Below are 1,866 nucleotides of genomic sequence, written 5' to 3'. Positions count from 1 at the left end.
CTCCCTTTACGTCTCTACTACACAAGTAACCAAGTAACTAGATTTTTGTCTATGAAGACTTTGTTTTACTAAGACTTTAGAGCTCAACAAGACTCTGTAATTCTGTTTTTGTTAATGAGCAATGCTGAGATTGACGGCACAGAACCATCACTCACCACACACAGTAGAAAGTCTGGAAAACCAGAAAGGTAAAATCATAACAGACAGTTCAATTGAAAACACACTTTGCAAAATTTCGGTGATCCAGTGCTGCTCAGACGGTCTTTCAAAGAGATAGGACCATAAATTCTGAAGCCACACAATATTATGAAACCATGTAATATAATTTAATATACCAGTAAGTGAAAGTTGCATTAATAATATAAATTGTGATAAATAAGTAAACTGTGTTAAAGCTGCGGTATGTGAGAGTATAATATAAGACAGATTATCTCCCTATGGTACAAATAGCTTTTATTTGTCTATTTGTATTTCTCCTTTGTGCCTAAAGTTTTATTTTCTGACATCTGAAAGTTTTTTTTTTAAATATTGCTTCAATATTTTCTCACAGTGTTATGTGCACCAGTATTTTCTGCATCAAAACGTCCACACAGCATGATGCTACTTCCCCCACACTTCACAATTGATACGTCAAATGGTGTTGTGATCAAATACTGTGAATTCAAGGTTTACAAAGTTATTACAACATCATCTGGGATTTCCCAAATTGCTTAAAGGCAAAGTAATTATATTATATTACATATAGTTATTTATTTATTTAAAATAAAGAATCAAATCAATCTGGCATCAAGCAAACGGAAACAATTTGTTGTCTAATTTGTTCTCAAAGTGAGGGAAAAAGGTGTTGTGCTTTTTTATACAGAGGATTTAAATCAAGAACGTGATGTAACCGGATGTACTTCTGAAGAACGTGATGTACGATGAACGTGATGTACGTTCTTCAGAAGAAAACTCAGAACCAGGATCCAGAACCTGGAAGCTGAAGAACTTTCTTACCCTTTCCAGGTCTGCTTTAAGTGGGACAGTGAGTCCACTTCTGTCCACATGTTGAGTCAGAGTGGCCAAGAGTTTACAGAACTGAGGATTCTGGGTCAAATCTTCCTCTGTCACGTCACACAGCGGGAAGGAGGCGAGAACTGCGTAGAAAGATTGAAGGGAAAAGCCTCAATTAATCGACGCCATAACATTTTAGTGGAAAAAACCCCGCAAAGTGGCAAATTTCCCCGTGATATTTAACTTTTAATGTTTGTAGCACGTAGGTAAATTGCAATATTTAAAAACAAAATGTTGACTCGTTAAGCATACTTTTCAAATGAGTCCTACTCAAGCCAGCGTAAAGCCTTCCTTACCCTGTTGATGTAAATTGTCTCCCGACCCCAGCACTAATATGTTCGTGGTCTCGATCCCAACGAACATTTTTTTTCTGTTCGATGTTCCTCCTTTAGCAGCTTAATAATATCAAAAGATTTGGTTCGACCTTCTTACTTTGTTTCTCCCACGAGAAATAAAAGAAAAATAGCGACGCCACAACGCAACGACAGCTTCCTGAATCAAGTTGCGCGCGCCTACAGCGGGTCGTTCTATTGGCTAACTGGCCCACATGGCCACAGAGCGTAAACACAGGTTCTAAAACGTCATTCCATATCCGGGAGCGAGTGTTCATATCACAGAAAAATTTAGTTAAGACTTTTATTGTAGTTATTGTAGAAATTACTACTTATTAATGTTTATGGTAGACAGGAATACATGTTATGGCTATAATATGATGTGCTACGGAAGAGGACACACCCTCTGATTTTTTTCTCAAAATGCAGATTTTTAATTTTTTTAGAGTAACAAGGTAATTTTGACTTTGATCGGAATTAA

At 36.8% G+C, this 1,866-nt stretch overlaps 1 protein-coding gene across 1 annotated transcript in view; it reads right to left on the bottom strand.

Annotated features, from left to right (window-relative positions):
- Positions 1 to 1,615, bottom strand: part of haus4 (HAUS augmin-like complex, subunit 4) — a 14,902-nt gene extending 13,287 nt beyond the window's left edge. Inside the window, exons 1-2 of the mRNA XM_015032022.1 lie at positions 1,350 to 1,615; positions 997 to 1,136 (exon numbers count right to left, since the gene is read on the bottom strand). Coding sequence (XP_014887508.1) covers positions 997 to 1,136; positions 1,350 to 1,416 — 207 coding nt within the window. The 5' untranslated portion in view covers positions 1,417 to 1,615. The remainder of the gene's footprint in view (positions 1 to 996; positions 1,137 to 1,349) is intronic.
- Between the last annotated feature and the right edge of the window lie 251 nt (positions 1,616 to 1,866).

The sequence above is a fragment of the Poecilia latipinna genome, unplaced genomic scaffold, assembly GCF_001443285.1.
Source record: "Poecilia latipinna isolate Pla-1442-1.1 unplaced genomic scaffold, P_latipinna-1.0 Scaffold14, whole genome shotgun sequence".
NCBI classification, from domain to species: Eukaryota; Metazoa; Chordata; class Actinopteri; order Cyprinodontiformes; family Poeciliidae; genus Poecilia; species Poecilia latipinna.
The sequence above is the reverse complement of the archived record's forward strand: the minus strand, read 5'-3'. Positions and strand labels throughout refer to the sequence as shown.